Below are 17,134 nucleotides of genomic sequence, written 5' to 3' on the forward strand. Positions count from 1 at the left end.
TAATGAACAGCCTTTCAACCACATTTAAAAAGCAGGTTTACTTACCTGGAAAAGCGTCTTGGACTAGGAACGGGACTTGGTGGTAGCCCGCTGCTGCTCACAAACATTTGTAAGGATGGTGAAAAACACTGCTAGGGAAAAACATATTAAAATACTTCTAGTGCTCCAGTTTTCAAAAGGTTCTTATCAAAATGACAACAACAGCATCCTTAGAATTGCTTACCTATCTGTCTCTCATACATGTTTATGAGAGAATACATAGATAGATAGATAGACAGATGGATAGATTGATAGATTTTTTTCAAATTACTACTATAGACTTTTATTAATTTTCCTTCCAGTCATTGAATTCATCAAAATTGAGGTGATGTGTGTGTGTGTGCGTGTGTGTGTGTGTGTGTGTGTGTGTGTGTGTGTGTATTTTAGAGAGTAAACAGGTCAGTGTGTGAAAGAGAGTTAATATCTTGTCAATGAACCTACCTTTCCAAATCCTCTGGTGGGTGATGGTGCTGGAGAAACCGGAGTGAAGTCAATCCGTTTAGGAGAATATAATTTCTCTGGCTTGTCAAAATCACTATCACTCTGTAAATAGAAAGTGTTATTTCCTCATAATTCACAACTCAACACATCACAGTTCTTCTTTACTACACAAATAGGCCTACATTTTTAGAGCAGAAATGTACAGACTCTAAAAAGTTGCAACCTCGTATTCTGGTGGGAAAGCAGAGATCAAAAACACTGAATTCAAATGTGGAAACAGGCGGGCAAGAGGTAAATGAAAAAAATGAATGAAGTCAATGAACGATACAGCGGGTTCTAGAAAATAAAAAACAAGCAGATATGTGAAAACTTTACCAGGCTCAAGCTCTCATCCCATGATTGGCTTATCTGCATTGCAGTTTGCACTTCTCTAAAACAGACAAAAATGAATGGCCATTAGTGCTCATAAACAAGACATACCTTTGGCCACACCCTGTTCTTGTGAGGCACTAACCTTTCATGTGCAGTTTCTCTGTTCATCATATCCATGCCTTCCTCCTGCAAAGGCAAACATGTGCTGAAAACATAAAATTTAACCACACAGTTCTCTATTTCAAAGAAAATGAAAAGGACTTTTCTGCCTCATTTGACATCATCACAGTACACCCGGACTGACATTTTAAGACTGTCACCTGTGCCACATCTGTATTTTATCTGCCCACTCAGAAGAATTTGAACCTGTCCACAACTAACCAGAGTGGCAGCCTGACTCATTTTTAATATCTAAATCTGCAAAATGAAAATAAAATCAAAATGTAAAATGCAGAAAATTACAGATCTGAGCCAGTAAGTAAAATTTACCCTTTTGATTTGAAGCAGTCTGCTGCTAGGAATCCGATTAGGTGAGGGTGACAGCAACTGGAAAGAAGAAGTAAACATTTACTATTTTCTGAATCACAAAGCAGCGGCCTGCTGTCAGTGCCAGTGTACAACCTCTTCCTAGATAATTTTTCATATTCTTCTTAGAAATCGAGCTCTTTAAATCACTGAACATTAATGCACTAGAGAGGCAGTACATTCAGGGGTTTTTTTGATCACAATGTAATTGATAAAGAAATTTGGTTACAAGAATTATGACTGATTATAATTTTAACCCTTGAAAACCTTCATCTCTGGCAAAAGCCAAGAAGCAAGTAATTGTGCACTTCCTGGTTGGAAAACAATGCTTTAGTCTTCCTCTCCTAAGCAGGCAAAGGTAAGTAAACTGAGAGCCATTCAGCAACTAACGTTTCAACATTTTATCCTATTTGAAATGACCCATGAGTACATTCAGTCTTTAGAAAGTACACCAGGTGTCCAACCTCAAAGCACCATCTGTCGCTAGACAGGCACTGACTTTAACATTTTTCCCAAAATGAATGCAGAGCCGTGTACGTTTATGTAAAAAAAGACTCCAGGTCTTAGAAATAGCCATTACCCCACTTATCTAAAATAAGGAACTCTATACGAAGGGAAAGCAAAAACACTGATTCTATTCATTTTTATTACCAATGCACTGACGGAGGAAGACAAGCAAATAAGCCCAATATAATATATTGTCTATGATTAATGTTTATCGAAAACACTTTAAAACTGCAATAAGGAGATTTTACTTGCGTGATCTAAGTCAATTCTAAAATTCGATCACTAATGCTATCACCACAAAGCTTACTAGTTCAGAAAAAAATCAATGTAGAGGCAAGGTGCATTTTTAAGATAACTGTTGCTTTCCCTTAGATCATTTTTTAATAACGCAAAGATGAAATGACTTGGGGGCCAAATTATGTTCCTTCAAAATCATCATAATCTGATCATGAAATGTAAGGTACAATTTATATCAACATCTTACTCAGTTGCTGGTTGGCGGGGGGGAGAGTCTATAGCCATAATGTAAACAACTGCTATTTATTCCATGATGAAATGAAAATGAATCTGTAATACTATAAAACCAAATATGACAATTATCCTGCTACAAGAGACCCTATCCTATTCAAACTTTTAAAAATACTCATGTAGTGAGCAGTATAAAATGGTGATGATAAACTGCTCTAAGGTTTTTAGGCAAAAGCTAATTCTGGTGAAATTTTTTTAAAGTTATCCACTAAAATAAGATTTTACCTCAAAAGATATCCCTTCATTTCCCACCCTTTTCTTTTACTTCTTCCTCTCCTAGGCTTTGAAACAAGAAAAACTTTACCAGTAAATTCCTTTCCAAAAGTATTTTTTTCCATTATGAAAGTAATATATGTTTGCTGGTGAACTCTTGATAAGGTCATTTGAAAAATGCTAAGCTACTAGGCAAGTAAATAAGGCAGGAAAGACTCCATCAGGATACTGTGGCAGAGAGCATGAACATGTCAGTCAGGGAACAAAAGAAACCCCAAAGGCAACGAAATAATCAGGAAAGCCAAAGTACGGATTGCCAGAAGCTGACTGTGGAGAAAGCCACAAGCTTAGATGGTACATCTATATCACCCACAACTTGTCGATTTGAGACAGAACTGGAGAGTAGACCCTCAAGAGGGACAGAGAACAGCAGAGCTGTGTCCAGTACCAGCAACAAGAGCAATGGATGGGCTGAGCAAAAAGCCAAGAACCTCAAGGAGGCGCCAGTTAATGGTGTGAAATTAGAGCAAAGGGCTTAAATGGGACCAGAACAGAGGCCCCTGACACTGGGGACTTTAGCAGCACGGTTTTTAAATGGAGTTGTGGTAGATGTAGTGAGATTATAAACTGGCTGAATTGTTGGCAAGGAGTCAGAGGCAGTTGAGTGTGGATTAAACTTTGAAAAAGCTCGGAGAGGGGAAGGGAAAAAGGGAAAGACAGACGTATGAAAAAGAAGAGAAGCTTGTCTTCCAGATATGAGATGTGTGAGCCGGGAGAAGAAGGTGGGAGGGAAAGAGCCAGCAAGGAAGAGACTGTGAGGACACAAGATAGAGCAGAGACGACAGACTAAGCAAAGGCACAGGGGAGTCCGACAAATTCCCAACCATTAGCAGGAAGCACCCCATGTGAAGGGAAAGACGCTTCCAGGAGAAGAAAGCTGCCGGTTCTGGAAGAGAGGTGTCTGCCTTCTCTGAGAAGTGAGAAGGGTCATCTGCTGAAAGTGAAAGGGGGTGAGGCAGGATGATTGTTGTTTCTGAGAAGATTTCTGAATATTACTTTGGAGAACAGCACGGGGCCACTGGCACCTTGAACCCAACATGCCTGGAAAGAATGTTATCTTTTTTCCCTTCAAACGACCAATTCCTCTTATTTCTCTACCCAGAATAAAGGCAAAACGTTTCCCCCTGGTCACCAAGAAACAAAATCTCAGTCACTGCAGTCCTCTTCTCCCTGCCTTTCTATCTAATCAGTTAATAATGAAGGTCCTAGTTCTGCACATCTCTTTCTTCAGCCCCGCCCTCCTCCCCCCCAGCCCTTTCCATTTCAGTCTGCATGCATTTTAGTAGAGCCAGAAGAAAGGCTATTAATGAGAGATGCACCCCGCCAGAGTTGATAAGAATCTTCACATCTTAGAAAAGAGCCAAGTGAAGTTCAGAGGGGCAAAATCATTTTCCCTTCTTTGCTATGCTGTTGAGATCAGAACACGCTGTAGAACATATAGAAACATTTTTCACATATACAGCAAAAACGAGTAGTTCTATGTTCTAGTATGCTCAGGGAAGAAGGGGCAGTAAACGAAATCTCCAGAGAGCTACCATTTCCCCCTTGAAGTATCTGTAGCCACTTCAGCTGGAAATCTTTCTTAAAAGTGTTATATTCGCCACCCCCATTTCTTAAACAGATTTGACCAAACAGAATGGCACTGGAAGATCTCTATTCTAATCCCAGCTCTGCCACTCACTAACTGTGTGATTCGGAGCAAGTTACTTAGATCGGCTGAGTCTTAGCTGTTGCCTCTTTTAACTGGGAAAAACATCTTTTGCCCTGCCTACTTCACAGGGGTTGCTATGAGAATTAAATGTGTGAAAGTACTTTGTAACATGTAAAATACCATATGAGTGTAGGTATTACTATAATTTAAGGAAAGGTTAATGACCCAGGTATCTGTAGGAACATCAATTATTTTACAGTTCAACGCCAGTGACACCCTCAGGGTCTATTAACAGGCTCTCAGCCCTAAGACCAACCCACGGGCTGATTTTGTAAGAGCCTCTGTCCGCTTTTCAGTTTTCCCCTCTCCTCCCTTGCTGCTAATAAACCTTTAACCCAAATGTACCTCTTCTGATTTGCTGCTTCTCACACACTACTGGGTTGGAAGCTTATTATAATTGTGCATAAATTTTAGATGATTCAGAGGTCAGAGAGCCCCTCCTATAAATAAACTGATGAACCTTTGTGCACAGTCTATGGAAATCTGGTTCAGCCATTTAGAGGTCTATTTGCTTACATCTCATATCTTCCAGGGCACTGCAATTACCGGATAAGTGGGCTCCACATGTGAAGGGCTACTATGTAAAAACCTCAACATAATTTCTCCCAACACAACCAACCAACTAAAAAATTGTTCCCTGATGGCTCTGGCTATATAGACCAGTCACCATCAGCACCTCTACTGGAATACAAATCCAAGCATTTTCAAATAGACTTTACTTTGAATGGATAGCACTGTCCAACAAAAATAAACACTCTGCTACCATATACATGATTTTTGCATCCTAGGACAAATAAAGACCACTGTTCTCAGTTATAATTAGAAGTTAATCCTGACTTACCTCACTACCATATGCAAGTAGTAACAAAAAACAAGGAACAATGTTTAAAAATACCTAGTCCCACAGCCAAGAAAAAATTCTAACCAGGTTTCCTTTTTGCACCAAAAGCTAAAAATAGCCATAGCATAAGCAGTAAACAAGACAGGTAATATCATTTGTTTCTTTTGCAAGCAATGGTGCAGAGCACATCATCTCAAGAAAGAACTACATTTGCAAGTGCTTCCCCCGATCCCAACTACTGATGATACTTACTCCTATACTTACCAAGCTGTGACGGCTCATGATGGTTGTACTATTCCTCCGAGTTCTAAACATGTAAGGTTGAAAAACCTGGGAAAGGTCACTGAAAAATAAAAGATAAAATGATTAATGTCTTCTCATATAAGATATCCTTCGACTGTTTTAACGCCAGCTCTCTGGTTAACAGTGAAATCGACAAGGGCTCCTCATTTCATACAATGTAGCACTTTCTCACCGTCCTCCTCCTCTTCAGAGCTTCCGGAGTGGTGTGCTGTGGATTACAGGTTGGCTGATACTGATCTCCTCCGGCTTGGGGGCCGGGTAGGAGAGGTATGGGGCGGAGCTCCAGACTGGTTGTCTCCAGCTCCTTCTGGGCAGAACTCACGCCCCCAGACCGGTTACCACCAGACACTGGCAGCCTCATCTGTTTACCCCAGAGGACCTACCCGCAATTGTTACTGCTTTCTACATGTGCTGTGACTTGAGAAGGGCTGGGGAGCCCTGATGTCCAGTGGGAGCCCTATCAGCACATCTCCCACTATTGCCCTAAACATGTGTTCTACTTTGGAACCCTGCTGTCCAACTACATCAGCACACCTGCAATCTTGCTACTGTTGCCCCTTCTGCCTCAAATGCCTTCCCTCCCACCACCATCTGTCCAAACCCTTCCTCTCCTTCAACACCCATCGAAAATGCCAGACCCTCCACAAAGCCCCTCTTCATTCCACAAACCTAATGCGATCATTCCCTCCTTTGCATTGGGTGGGAGCACAATGGGAAATCACATGTTTCTTGAGACACCGACTTTTTTATTAAAGGAAAGTGTGCATGTGGTTTAAACCCCTTGGTAGAGGTGTTTTGGTCATCCCTGCAGTCCCTAGCAGAGTGCCATGCCCAGGACAAGAGGTCAAGAAGGATTTTCAGGGCTGAACTGGATTGGGCTTCAAGGGACCGTGGAGATCACCTAATCCAGCTCTCTGAAATTTTAAATGAGAAAACAGAGACTCAACAAGGCTAAGTGACTCATTCCTGATCACAGCCAGTTAGGGAGAAAACTGGGACTAGGCCTGGTCGCCTCACTCCTTCTTCTGTCGCATCATGCTACCTTTCAAATAATTACTTAAATCATGATTCAAAAAAACCCAGCATGTTATTTCTACAACAGTCTAAATGCAGGTCAACAGGCTCACCCCAGTCCCCAGCAATTGCTGGCTTATGAGATTCAAAAAGACAACCAGAAAAGACCAGTTTATTCCTATAGTGTCAAAAATAAATGTAGAGCTGAGGACAGCATTAGAAAAGCAAAGAGTCACTCCACCATTCCCTCAGTTTTGAAATATAAAAAAAAGGTGAATCTGCTTTTTCCCTAAAATAAAGATATTATAATCAGTTTGATAGACAAGGATTACCTCTTCCTTCGCCTTCACTGTGCCTGATTAGTGTTTTTGGCTAATTCTACTCCCATCCCCTTTTTTTTGGAGTCATTCCATTTCTACAGGGTCTCACGAATTGGCTCTAAGATGAATTGCCCACTTACAAAAAGTGAAATGTAATAGGCTCAAGACGTCTGCCAACCTAACCTTCACTATCACAAGAGTCTACCTTAAAATAGACCCTCTGGTGACTTAATTCACATGAAAACACAAGACCTTACGCTAAAATTCAAGGGTCAATTCTTTCGATTATTTTCCAAAACCTGTGCTTTCACTGACATGCCACCCTTCTTTTTTTATTGACCAGAATGCGTTTCAGGCAGTTCTAGGATCTGAAAACATTATGACAAATCCCAATCACTTAATAGGACATGAATATGCCATTTAATTACAAGTTATTAGATAAACTGTGATTTATTGAAGTAAACCTGTGTTAATGCCAGGGTTCCTAAACTAAGCTTAGAAATAGCAACTCTTAGACGCAGGTGTCAAGTTGCAATCCTAGTTCCAGGGTCTTCAGTCTGACATTCAGTGGTGTAAATTAGGCAGGGCAAGCAACTTGTTAGAAGAGCCAGAAGCTTCTTGTAGTTTCTTTTACAGTGGGCCAACAGAGCCCCAGGTAGAGAGGGCCCCCAAGTTTGGGGTCAAACTTTCACTCCACCTTGGGACCCAAGTTACTGTCAAGCAAACAAGTCCCCACCCCCTCAGCATGGAGGACCCAAATGAGCTCCAACTCTCACTTGAGGGAAGGAAGACTGCTTGCAGGGGGTCGAGGAGCCCCTGAACCCTGCACTCCATCCTCCCCAGCCGTGCTCACCTGAGCCCTTGGATCAGGGGAGCGCTGTTGGCTCTCCTCAGGGTGACCCCATCAGATGTGTCAGACTCCAAGTCCAGCTCCATTTTCTCCTGAGCCATGTCGGAGACTTGCAGGCAGGCACGGCGGACAGTGCTCAGCTCCTGGTGCTTAGCTATGGACTCCCAAGACTCTCACTGCAGGACTGAGCTGCTGGGGACTGGCAGTTGGGGGCGGGGGCTAAGGGGCGGAGGCTTGGGGGCGGGGGCGGAGAAAAGCAGGAGAGGAGGAGGAGGGGAGGAGGATGAGGATGAGGGAGGGGAGGAGGACGGAGAGGTCGTGGTGGACGGTGACAGGATAAAGGAAGAGGAACGAGTAAGGAGAGGGATGGAAGGAGGAGGTAAAAGAGCAAGAGGGAGGGAAAAAGGATAGATGGAAAAGCAGGAAGACAAAGAGGGTAAAAGGAGGAGGACAGAAGGGGGAAAAGAAGACAGGGGGAAAGGAGGAGGGTAGGGTGGAGGGAAAAGAGGAGCGGGGGGAGTGAAAGAAGAAGGACGAAGTATGGGGAAGAGGAGAGAGAAAGGAGGGAGCAGAGAAGGACGGGGGGGAAACTAGGCAGCGGCGGCACTCATGCTGCTATCTTTTGGCCAACGACCTCAAGCGGGGCCGGGCTACAGACACCCCAGCTGCCCGGGCAGCACTAGCACCGAGGAGCTGACAGTCGGGCAGGGCCCGGCCGGGCAGCCTCGGAGACTCCAGCTCCCCATGCTCGGGGACCCGGTCCAGTCCCCCATGCTCCGGGACCCGGTCCGGAGGCTCCTCAGCCCTGCGATCGGTGCTTCTCCTCTCCTCGCCCCCCCTCCCTGCCTGGAGGACAGGTGGGGGGTTCGACCAGCCGCCGCCGCGGTGCCTCCTTCTCCTGTCTTGGGTTCTAATGGCCCGGGGGAACCCCTCGGGGCCAAGACCAAATTCTACAACCTGCCGCCTCTCACGCCTCAGAAGCGGGAACCTCCGCCGTGCCAGGTCTTCCGCGTCCGGGGACCCATCGGGTCCTGCGCACGCGCCCAGCGGCCGCGCCAATGGGCCCGCGGGCACGGAGCATGCGTGGGAGCCCCGCCCGGCAAACTTCCTCCAAAGGGGAGGAGCGTTTCCAGGGAGCCCGGAGCCTTTTTTGAGTGCATTGGCCCGGGGACCCTGGCGCCCGATTTTGAAAAGGACCAATCGTTTGGAGATACTGGAGCATCATCTTTCTGGAGGATTTTGGGCCAGTATTCATGGGAAAAAGAAACACGTGGTTTCCACGTTTTTTCGCTCCCAATTCGTATGCTCTGACTTCTGTGATCCTCGCTCGTTTCTTAAATCCCTCGACTTTGTTGGTCTCTGTCTGGAGGGGCAGATTTCTTTTTCAGATCATCCATTTGGATGCACTAGGGATGCAAAGGGAAGTGAATAAACAAAAGCAATGGGGTAAAAATAAAGTGAATCTAGTGAGAGTTCATATAGTTAGTGAGAAACACTCGTCTCCATTATACAAGCACCTTTCGCTTCAATGATATTAGGTAAAGTCCTGACGAACAAGTAGCAGAACCAGAATTCTTGTGTGAGACCTGGAATTCCTTTTTTTTTTTTTTTTTTGCGGTACGCGGCCCTCTGACCTCTGCGGCCTCTCCCGTTGCGGAGCACAGGCTCCGGACGCGCAGGCCCCAGCGGCCATGGCTCACGGGCCCAGCCGCTGGCGGCATGAGGGATCCTCCCGGACGGGCACGAACCCGCGTTCCCTGCATCGGCAGGCGGACTCCCAACCACTGCGCCACCAGAGAAGCCCTGGAATTACTTATTTTATTGAACACCTGCGTAGCAGTTACTGTGTGCTAGGCAGTATTCTGAGAGCTTTAGAAATATTAACTCATTTAATCCTCACCACTTGAATGACCCTGGGAGAGAGATGGCCTCTGTGTTGTGTTAATCATACATACCTAGAAAATACAGGAAACTTAATAACCAGGAAATTTAAAATAAAAAGAATTCATCTTTTGCAAAAATAGTTTTACCTGCTTCTTCAACTCAGTTGTACCATATTAAAACTTGCCAAGCCTAATCGTCATTTTAATCCTCAATATTTATGTGTTCTGACCATAATAGAGTTTTTAAACCACTTTTAGATAGTTTCCTTTAAATTGCCTATATTTTCCTGCCAGCTGGATTAGAAACACAAGCTCTGTGTTTAGATATCAGTAATGTTTAGACATGATGAGATTTGATTGGTCTATTCATTCAGAATACATCCATTAAACCTTATTACCTGCCAAGAATAGTAATAAACTCTTTGAAAAGTAAAATAAGCAGTAGAGTGGAGGTAAGAGCTACCTGTTCTCTGATGTACTCCATATTTATCTCTTATTCAAACAGTTTGGTTTTGACCCTCTGTTCTGTATTTAACCATTGCCTTCTGCAGTCACCCTGACTTTACTAAGCTTTAGCTGCCATCTTTCATAAACTTTCCAGCTTACCCTGGGAACTTCAGCAGTGGCTTTCAGGAATCTTGGTACCAGCCCAGATTCTACTGCTACCTAGTTATGTGCCATTAATCTCTCTGGAATTTTATCAACTATAAAATAGAAATGATTTACTTACTTTACAGGATAGCTGTGAAGGACAGGTTATTTAAACCTGTATTTATTCATAAAATAATCTAATAAGTATTTGTCGAGTACTTATGGGTATAAAAATAGTATCCAGAGAAATATCCAGAGGCGCCTGGTCTGTCTTTTCACTTAAATAGAAGGGCAGAGGAATCTTGGCTTTGCCACTTAGTAGTTGTAATTTGAGTAACCCCTCCCGGCTTCGGTTTCCTCCTTTGAAAAATGGGCATTGTGATGGCGCCTAACTCACAGAGTTACTGTAAGCATTAAATGCGATCACATATTTCAAGTGCTTAGGACAGTACCTGGCACATAATAAGTGCCCCCCAAATGGTAGCTATTGTTAACCTGTCTTATATCAGGAATGAAGACTCCAAATCGTCCTCATGTCTGGGGTTTAGGTTACCTAATTCTGCCCAATATAACTACACTTTTCTTAGTCTATTCTCAGAATGAATGAAGAATGATTATGATACTTCATGTTATACATGAACTTGTCATGAACTGTCTCAAGATAATCCCATTATTTTAAATTCACCACTGATTAGCTGAGCAAGGTTAATGATTGAACCAATTGAGATAAGTATGTGAAAACATTTTTTTAAAACTGTAAAGTGCTATACCACCTTATGACTATTTTAATAACTCCCATTTCACTCGTTTCACTTGCCTTCTCTCCCAGTTCTCTATATGGTTCCTAAAATGTGTGGTTTTTCAAAATTATTAGCATGGAGTTAAGATTTCACTACTCAGTGTGGCTCATTAACTGGTGGTGAAAAATTCTAAAAGAGCAGTTCTTAGAATGTTTCGAGCCATGACAGCATTGTTAAATGGAAACACTGGGATGTATACTAAATTCTGAGATGTTTGCTTTAAGAAAATAAGCCTCCCTGCTTTAACCCCAATTTTTTTCTTAGATGAATAGCTTCGAGCAGCTAGGTTTTATTCATTGTAAAAATATACTGTATGATTATGGTAAAACACACACACACGGAAAACAATGATTTGTTTGTGCGATTGGTTCAATTGTGTTAGCGCCTTACCAGGACCCTTTGGGAGTGGGTGGTCTCTAAGCACTTAAAAGTGTCCCCGCCCACACCCCCAGGCTTCAGTGTTTTTTTAATTGCAAAGGTGTAGGGTGTCTTAACAGAATGGAAAAATTCGTCCTGGGAGATTACAAGCTTGTTGGCCTCAGTCATAAGGGGACACTGGGCTAACCAAAACTGAGAAAACAGGGTATTAGACTTAAGGCAGAAAGGATGGCGCTCCCATACACCTTATTCCATTCTTTCTTTCCTAAATAATGGTTAACGAAACCACGCCAGGGTTAACACAGGAGCGGAAGAACAACCAAGGTGAGTCTGCACTAGGGAGAGCGAAGGGAGAACCGGGTTTGGGGGGGAAAGGCGGCTCCCTCACTGCCTGTGCGCCCCCAGCAAGAATGACACAGGCGCCTGCGATAATGCTCATTGCTTGCGTGGTAAACAGGCGTCAGCGGGCCGGACCCAGAACGCATGCGCGGAGGGGCGGTGCCCAAATGATTATCCAGGGCTGCAGGTTGTAGATTTTGTTTTGGCCGGAGAGGCTTACCCGGGGTTGCCTTGGCTGAGAGAAATAAAGGAGAAGGATTCACGGATTAAGATAAATTCCTCATTTTCATTACAGGCTTGGAGGTGGAGGATCTCAGTGTTGGTGCCCCGAGCTTGGGAGTTAGGCGGGTCGGAGCCAGTCCTGCCCCACTTTGTGCCCACCGGTGTTGGGGATGGTAGGGCTGCAAAAGTGAGCACGCACTCGTCTAAGAGCTTCCTCCTTTCTTCTCTTTCCCCCCTTTTTCCTCTCTCCCTACATCAGCTCCTCACTTTGACTTGTGCTTATATGAACGGGAGCCAGAAAACCTTGAGAGCTCCAAACTAAGCTTCGGCACGGACATGGCACAGGAGAAAATGGAACTAGGCTTGGAGGTGCTGTCGAGTTCAACCACCACAGAAGACAACACTCTGAGAAGATCCAACAGCGTCCCTTTGATCAGTGGGCTTGGGTGAGCAGGACTGAGATACTGGAGGAGGCAAGCGGGGGCGGTGGAGGGTGGCAAGAGCTGCAAAAAAGTGACTTCCAATAGCATTCCCACCCCTTTATTCATCGAGGTTCTGCGGGTATCTCCGGTGTTCCTGGTGTCCGGAAGATCCCACCCTCAGTCTGGGGGTGGGGGGAGGTGGGGCGGGCTGACCGGAGGGCGAGCTCACACAGGAACCTGAACGTCCTCTTCTGACAGTTCATCGCGACCGGAAAGCAGCAACCATTTGGTTTGGAGCACGACTTTTTCTAGCTTCACCCCATCTCTTACCCGCTCTTGAAGAAACTGTGCACTCCCCACCCTCGCCTCCAGATCTTCTGTAATGACTGATTTTTGTCATTCTCTCCGCTGCTTTGTCACTTCTGACCTTCACCTTCAGCACAGTTGGAATGGAACTAGTTGTCAAGCAAATAAGCTTGGGCCTTTTTTACACCTAGCTTTTATTTGAACAAAAAGTTTAGGTATCACCGAAAATTGATCTCCTAAATTTTGCATTCTCAATGGCCAATATTGCCCCTAGTTAGTTCTTGGTGGGTGAAAAATTTTTTCTTGTGTGTATAAAGCACAGGTATACATACAGCACATAGACTGATATGCAGTATATTTGTGCTTTTTAAATGGTGTGGGGATTTTCGAGGAGGAGTTGGGGGGAGGAAATGTCTAAAAGGCTCTTTAGAGCTCTGCTGATGAAAAAAGATTTAAAAGATTTAACTCACTGATGGTTAACTGTATTTCCTGCACATATCCAAAGATCTGGCATGACTTAAGCTTATTATTTCTTAAAATAGAATTTTAAAGTGAGATCTTGGATCTCACATCCCAGTATCATAAGGTTTTCTCAGTATTGTAAAAATGTCTGAAAAATGCATTCACTGTTACAAGGGAACTCAAGAGACCAGATCTATCTTCCTTGTTTAATGTATGGGGAAACAGGCCCATGAATCTCCAAAATGTCAGTCAGTAGTAGAGCCAGTACTAGGAAGCTGTGTCTCCAAACTCCTAGGCTAGTGCTTTGTCCACTACTAATCAATATCTAAGTTGATTAACTAAACAGATGCAGCTTTCTGGTTATTTGAGTTAAGGGAGAATATGCTGTAACAAAATGAAAAGCAAACTAAGTGACCAGAAAATAATACATTACCTTTTTAAACAGGCAGATAGAAAAATAAAGGGTGGAGGCAGCTCTGCATGTTGTACTGAGAACAAGAATATTCTATAAATTCAGGATTCTACTCTAAATCCTGTTGTGTGAATAAATGAGCTGTTATGGACACACTCTGCTAGTAGAAGAAAACACTTGAGAATGTTCATTTTATTGAAAGGCTTTATGAAATGAAGAACAATTTGCGAATACGTAGATGACAGAGGATATATATTTGAAGGAACGTGTGGATCCTGTTTAATATATTAAGTGCTGGGGCGGGGGGAGGTGGGTGACCAGGCCCCTTTTCCCGATCCTCAAAGTCCTGGAAGCAAAGAGTGATCCCAGTTATCCCTTCATACTTTGCTTTGTTCTGCAAAGGATGTGAAATTTTTGCTTTTATCATCTTAGAGCGTGGTTACAGTGTTGAATTCCATGGCTTAAGATCCTGATGCAGGAAGTGAATTTTGTACAGAAAGGTTAGGGACAGTTGCATATTTATCTAGTAGGAGTTAACCCACAAAGCAGACCAAGTCCAGGGACTCTTGTCTGTCAAAAAGAAGTAGCACAGGAATGGTATATCACATGCCCGAGGTCATGTAATCAACAAGAAAAAATTTAGGGTAGAATTACACTGAGCCTTAGTTGAATTCATTTCCCCCCAGTTCTTTGCAGTTGCATATGTCCACTGCTCACTCTTCCACTTTCCTTAAGGTGGGCCTCTAATACTCATTGCCTGGCCTCTATCACAGCTCACTAAATATTGTTGCACTTGTTTCAAGCAATTTTCCAATTTTGCTTGATGTTTCCTGTATATAAAGACTTTCAGTCTCTCTTGCAGCAGCATTTGCAGAATTTGTTCTTTAAATGTCAACTCTTTACTACAAGTATCATTTTTTTTTTTTTTCTGTACGCGGGCCTCTCACTGTTGTGGCCTCTCCCGCTGCGGCACACAGGCTCCGGAAGCGCAGGCTCAGCGGCCATGGCTCACGGGCCCAGCCGCTCTGCGGCATATGGGATCTTCCCGGACCGGGGCACGAACCTGTGTCCCCTGCATCGGCAGGCGGACTCTCAAACACTGCGCCACCAGGGAAGCCCACAAGTATCACTATTTTTTAAGAAGTTCCTGCATAGTTTTGTGTTCATCTTGTATTAATAAAAATACCAATGTCAAAAGTTTTAAACCTCTTGGTTCTTTATACTCTTTAGCCCCTCTAGTTGGCTGACTTCGATACCGGTGTCGGTGACTTTATTTAAAGGTAGTATTTTTTTTCTTCTACTTCTCTGGCCCTTATTAGAATTAGACATTAAATTCGTGGATTTCTGCCGGAGCCTTCCCCCTTTAAATACTGCTAGCCTGACCCTGCATTTAAACTGTTACTGCCTCAGTTTTGTTTGAAAGGTAAACTACTGCCTGGGGGCCAAATTGAGCCTGCTGATTGGTTTTGTAAATAAAGTTTTATTGGAACACAGCCACACCCATTTGTTTACTTATTGTCCTTGGGCCACTTTCCCACTACACTGGCAGAGTTGAGTAGTTGCAACAAGATTGTATGGCCCACCAAGCCCAAAACATTTACTGTCCGGCTCTTTACAGAAAAAGTTTGCCAACTATTGGGTTTATTAAACTTGTGCAAACCTGGAAGAAGAATAGTGGCCATGAAGAGTGATTGCTTTGGGAATATAACTGGCATAAATATACTGTAGTTTAGACAGAGCTGCTTACTGATCATTTAAACATTATCTAGTTATATTACTGCTTACTGATCACTTAAACATTATCTAGTTATATTACTGCTTACTGATCACTTAAACATTATCTAGTTATATTACTTTCACTTTTTCCAAATTGTAAGTAGCACTTAATTCTAGATATCACCTAGGATTTTATGAATTCATGTTGAGTGACTCATATCAGTTGAAATATATGCTGCCTCAATGATTTTTTTTCAGTTATAGTCTTATTAAATAAAATTGGCAGATGAAAATTTAGGGGAGAATATAATTGTCAGCCTTAAGAATTAGCCCGGGTGGGGGGAGAGATAAATTGGAAGATTGGGGTTGACATATACACACCACTATATATAAAATAGATAACTAATAAGGACGTACTGTGTAGCACAGGGAACTCTACTCAATACTCCGTAATGGCCTATATGGGAAAAGAATCTAAAGAGTGGGTATATGTATATGTATAACTGATACACTTTGCTGTACATGTGAAACTAACACAACACTGTAAATCAACTATACCCCAATAAAAATTTTTAAAAAAAGAATTACCCACACACACAAAAGACCGTGGAAATATGTAACCCATTAGTTTCCCTCCAACTTCCTAGCAGTGACTGCTAAAATATATTCCTGTTCTCATAGGGGAAAATGACTGGGAAAGGAAGTAAAAATTAGACCTGTACGTATATCCTCTCAAAAAATATTGAGTTACTGCCTGTTATATGCAAGTTACTATTCTGCAAAGATGTATATCTAGGCTCAATAAGATTTTTTTTAATGTATTTATTTTTGGCTGTGTTGGGTCTTCGTTGCTGTGTGCAGGCTTTCTCTAGTTGTGGCCAGCGGGGGCTACTCTTCGTTGCGGTGTGCGGGCTTCTCATTGCGGTGTCTTCTCTTGTTGCGGAGCACAGGCTCTAGGTGTGTGGGCTTCAGTAGTGGCATGTGGGCTCAGTAGTTGTGGCTCGCGGGTTTAGTTGCTCTGCAGTATGTGGGATCTCTCCGGACCAGGGCTCGAACCCGTGTCCCCTGCATCAGCAGGCGGATTCTTAACCACTGTGCCACCAGGGAACCTCTCAATAAGCTTTTAATAGGGAAAATAAATACTCAAAAGACTTCAACGTATGGTAGAATGACATGTGCTTAGGGAAAGAAAGTGCTAGGGTAATTAAGAGAAGGGAGTGAGAAGTGACAGCAGAATTGGTGAGGGATACAGGAAAGATTCTTGGACAGGTGGCATTTAAGATGGGCCCTAACAGATTGACAGGATGCAGACGGGAAGAAAGGGGGCCAGATAGCTGGACAGCATTCCAACGACACGGAACAGGCTTGGAAGTAGGAAAGCATAGGTGTATTCCAGAATGCTGGTCAACTCTGTCTGGATCTCTGGCTCCCAAATGTTCATCTGCTGACCAGTGCTGATCCTAGGGGACATTTTACCAATCCATGATTTTAAAAAGTTACAGCATACTTTCCTGGGCAGGACTGTATTTTACTCAGATTGTTAGTCTTGCTTTATTATTATTATTTTTAATAATAGCCCTGCTTTTTTTAAATAACAAAATATCCTTTTATAAATGAAATGATGGTGTTGATAGTTGGTGAGATTTTTAAAGAATGACCTTACTTGGCAAGAGAAAATGGTAGCAACTGTATGTTTGTGCCAAGATTTTGTTTTGAAAATTTCCCAGTCTATGAAATCCAAAAGTCTGTGGAGCTAAATTGTGGAAGGCTTTGAAAGTTATAGGAAAGAATGTAACTGAATTCAGCAGGCGATGAAGAGAGTCATTGAAAGTTTTGGGCAGGAGAGCAAGCTGATTGCAGCAGGGAAAGAACAGAGGTG

The 17,134-nt window shown here is 43.1% G+C and overlaps 2 protein-coding genes across 10 annotated transcripts in view; one reads left to right on the forward strand and one right to left on the reverse strand.

The window, feature by feature from the left end:
- PABIR2 (PABIR family member 2) overlaps nt 1-8,924 on the reverse strand; it is an 80,972-nt gene extending 72,048 nt beyond the window's left edge. For 4 of the 9 annotated variants that reach the window (XM_079910219.1, XM_079910220.1, XM_079910215.1 and 1 more), the window contains exons 1-7: nt 7,728-8,924; nt 5,490-5,580; nt 1,342-1,398; nt 995-1,038; nt 856-910; nt 481-582; nt 46-131 (exon numbers count right to left, since the gene is read on the reverse strand). In XM_079910219.1, the coding sequence (XP_079766345.1) occupies nt 46-131; nt 481-582; nt 856-910; nt 995-1,038; nt 1,342-1,398; nt 5,490-5,580; nt 7,728-7,825 (533 nt within the window). In that variant the 5' untranslated portion in view covers nt 7,826-8,924. The remainder of the gene's footprint in view (nt 1-45; nt 132-480; nt 583-855; nt 911-994; nt 1,039-1,341; nt 1,399-5,489; nt 5,581-7,727) is intronic. The other 5 variants (XM_079910221.1, XM_079910217.1, XM_079910216.1 and 2 more) reach the window with 3 other exon arrangements.
- Nucleotides 8,925-11,655: 2,731 nt separating this feature from the next.
- Nucleotides 11,656-17,134, forward strand: part of LOC307180658 (P2R1A-PPP2R2A-interacting phosphatase regulator 1-like) — a gene marked incomplete at its 3' end in the record, with an annotated part of 63,987 nt that continues 58,508 nt past the window's right edge. Inside the window, exons 1-2 of the mRNA XM_079911019.1 lie at nt 11,656-11,700; nt 12,197-12,383. Of these exons, the coding sequence (XP_079767145.1) occupies nt 12,274-12,383 (110 nt within the window). The 5' untranslated portion in view covers nt 11,656-11,700; nt 12,197-12,273. The remainder of the gene's footprint in view (nt 11,701-12,196; nt 12,384-17,134) is intronic.

The sequence above is a fragment of the Stenella coeruleoalba genome, assembly GCF_951394435.1.
Source record: "Stenella coeruleoalba genome assembly, chromosome: X".
NCBI classification, from domain to species: Eukaryota; Metazoa; Chordata; class Mammalia; order Artiodactyla; family Delphinidae; genus Stenella; species Stenella coeruleoalba.